This window comes from Elaeis guineensis, chromosome 7, assembly GCF_000442705.2.
Source record: "Elaeis guineensis isolate ETL-2024a chromosome 7, EG11, whole genome shotgun sequence".
Taxonomy (NCBI): domain Eukaryota; kingdom Viridiplantae; phylum Streptophyta; class Magnoliopsida; order Arecales; family Arecaceae; genus Elaeis; species Elaeis guineensis.
Window position 1 is genome coordinate 4,187,816 of NC_025999.2, and position 3,524 is coordinate 4,191,339.

The window sequence follows — 3,524 nt, forward strand, 5'->3', positions numbered from 1 at the left end:
ACTTGAATCCGTGACTCGGGCTCTGTCTAAAAGAGAAACAAAGATTTCATGGAACAAGATAGTTTTTGGCTTCTTGCTGCTTCACCCTTTCATGGATCGTCAGGGTTTTATCATACAATGCTGCCACTTGTGGAGGTTACTGTGAGATGCATCTTATTTCCTCATTTTACAAAAGGATCTTAAATACAAGTTGGGAGCGGCTGAATCACGTTTGGGACATATCTTGATGCTGATACTCAAAATATGCCAAGTAACTAAAGTTGTATGGAGATAGAATAGCATAGATTCCAGATGCAATGACTCACACATCATTTAAAGCCTCTTGAGTACTGAAGCCAGAACCACAACTAAGTTACATCAAAAGCTTAAAATGCACAAATATCATGCAACCAAGTACGATATTGTTTCCAAGTTTAGAGGACACAAGTGACTAGCGACCAGACATCACTTATACGTGATTCCATTAATGTTTATCTGAATTTATCCACCTCAGCCATTAGTCATTTGTCGACATTAGCTACTTAGCCACCACCTTAAGACTGAGATGGCCGCAGGGGCGGTGTATTACCTGAAAAAGGTGAGACACGGCATACCCTCTTAGATCAAGCAAATGGCAGTCAGGTATGTGCAGTAACTCCAGCACTCACATGTTCGCTTTTTAAACCTGTGCCATTTTTAAAGCAGCATTGCTCCTCGATATCCCCTTCACCCGACTCCTGTTCCCAATCTACCCTTCCCGCCTCTCCCCATTTCCAACCATTCAACCCTGGTCCAATTCGTAATTTCGCCCGAAAATCCGGCACGAAAAGAGTGAGTCCACGCTCGCCGTATTCTTAAATGCCGTTAAATGCTCGAAACCGGGCTTGCCTTCCGACGCCTGCTTCCTCTCGGGTGGCGGTGCTGCGACATCAGCCGTGCCGGTCACCGGATTCCCGGGACCTATTCCTAACTCCTTCCCTTCTTCCGTAAGCCGTTACAAGCCGCGACGCACCGGTCTTACCCTCACCGCGAAAAGAAATATAATAAGAAGGAAAGAAAGAAAGAAGAAAAGAGCAACACCGCCGGAGTCCAGCCTCCGCCCTTATATATAACCCTCTCTCAACCTCCATCCCCTCGTTTCTGAGAGAGAAGCATCGGAGGATATGGGTCTCTACCGGAACCTGGGGCTCTGCTTCTCCCACCTGCCGCGGCTCCTCGTAGAGGAAGACGCCACCTCTGCAGCCGCCGCCGCTGCTTTGGCGGACTCCGTCACCACCACGGGCCCCTCTCCCTTCCCTTCTCCGCCGTCGGCCAGGTCATCCTCCGTCGTCCCCTTTCGGCCCAGTATCGCAGTCATCGTCGGCGTCCTCACCACCATGTTCTCCCTCACCTTCCTCCTCCTCCTATACGCGAAGCATCGCAAGCAGACCTCCGCTGGCTTAGGCGGCGGCGGCGGAGTCGTCCCGGGGTTCCCGGCCGCCGCCGTGCGGCGGAACTCAGGGGTGGAGCGAACGGTGGTGGAGTCGCTGCCGGTATTCCGGTTCGGGTCGCTCAGCGGCCACAAAGAGGGGCTGGAGTGCGCTGTGTGCTTGAACCGGTTCGAGCCGGTGGAGGCGCTCCGGCTCCTCCCCAAGTGCCGTCACGCCTTCCACGTCGAGTGCGTCGACACGTGGCTCGACGCCCACTCCACCTGCCCCCTCTGCCGCGTCCGCGTCGACCCCGAGGACGTCCTCCTCGTCCCCCGGCCGGACCCCAACCCTCCCTCCTCCGGCTGTGGAGGTAAGCCGCCGCGAGACAGCAAGACCACTGGCGACGACACGACCGCGAACCCGACGCCATATGGCCGGCGAATCTCCGGCCGGCACTCCTCCGCCGGCGAGAAGTGTAGCAACTCACTCCAGATCGTCGTCCATCGGGCCGACCCTGCCAATAGGATGTCGGCGGATTGTGGCGCAGCCGGCCGGCGGCAGTTTCGAACCAGAAAGGGGGAAGGTCCGGAAGGACGGGCTTCTCTTGCCGGTTGACAGGCAGGAGTTCGATCGGCGGTACAGTCACCGGATCGTGGTCTCGGACGGTGACGGGATGCAGGAGAGATGGAGCGATCTGCGACCGTCGGATCTTCTGTTTTTGCGATCGGAGATGATCATTACCGATAGGGAAGGTTCTCGGCGTCCCGAGCGGGACGGGCGTCGGGGTCCTCGACGGGCGGGGGCAGAGACGTAATTAGCGCGCGATGTGCGTCCGAGATCACGGGGCGGAGGCGGCCCCGATTCGAGCTCACAGCGGCGGCGGCGGCGCGCGACGGGAGGTGGAGGAGGAGCGGACGATGAGGAGGTGGTTGGGCTTCGCGGCGAAGCGCAGGGCGCGGTGGCTCGGGAGCCGGGATGGCGCCAACGAGTTGAGCACCTAGTTTCTGAAGAATTTTTCTTTTCTTTTTTTTTTTTTTCCTTTTGACGGAAATGCCTACGGACTAGTGTATTTATTTGCGAGAGGATGCCACGCAACGAGGCGGGTGGATCTTTTTGAGAGAGACCCTGGTGGCTGGTCGAGGCGGACAAGTGAGGGATTCTCGAGCAGTCTCCGTGATGGAGGTTTTTAATCGTTACCGGGTGCGCATGTTGGTTGGGAACGTGGCTGCCTTGTCATCGACCATCAAAAAACGTGCTCCATATGTATGCAGGTCGTACTTACATGATATCTTATTTGATGGTCATCCATCTTTTAATTAGGGATATCCATGGTTGTATAGTATTCTCAGTCCCATGGCTGCACCACAAAGAATTCATACTTGGTTGAAGGTAGGGAAGAGCTTGGAGAGCTCCATCATCAGCTCGATGGTCGTGATCCTAGAAGACTGGTAAGTGAATAAGATCCAATGGTTGGAAAGTGATGGGAGATGCGGTGGCACTTGGTTTCAGGTCTCGATGAGAAAAGTTGAGATGGGTCGGTGGAGAGTCGGATAGGTCCATTCCAAGTTGATGTCGGTCCCATGGAGAAATAGCGGGAGCCAGCAGCCCTCGAACATTACAAATCGCATTTCTTGGTATTTGATTCATGTCAACGAACATGCATGATACTACCAACTTCGGAAATGTATATTTAGTGTATGATGTATGATCAAGAAAGTTGGTGCAGTTTCAATGGCAGCATGATGCTGTTTGTATTTTTTTTTGGTAAATTTTTTTTTTTTTTTTTGGTAGAAAGCATGATGCTGTTTGTTGCAGTCAGGTATATGCATAGTAGGATAATAGTTAAGATGTGAAATATTTAACTTCCAATTTTAAAATTTAGGATTGCGGGGTTGATTGTGTGCTAATTTATTGCAGAATTATTGGTACTATGACTGTATCTCTAAATTTTTCCTAAGGATGATGGTAGCATTCTTTTTATTTTTTATTTATTGAAAGTAAAGAAAACAGAAAATTTCATAATTAAAATATGAATCGCGTGCGCACATATATATGCATATATTATGGTATAGCATGATGCTATCCCAAGCTCGATGGGCCTTGCTATCATGCAGCTGGTACTCATAGAATACATTT

The 3,524-nt window shown here is 51.6% G+C and overlaps 1 protein-coding gene across 1 annotated transcript; it reads left to right on the forward strand.

The window, feature by feature from the left end:
• Nucleotides 1-418: 418 nt before the first annotated feature.
• On the forward strand, nucleotides 419-3,271 carry LOC105049228 (RING-H2 finger protein ATL43-like). The gene is given in 4 exon segments (XM_010928810.4): nucleotides 419-1,936; nucleotides 1,938-2,131; nucleotides 2,134-2,241; nucleotides 2,244-3,271. Coding segments are annotated over 4 exon segments (1,242 nt in total). The 5' UTR covers nucleotides 419-1,142; the 3' UTR covers nucleotides 2,390-3,271.
• Nucleotides 3,272-3,524: the final 253 nt, after the last annotated feature.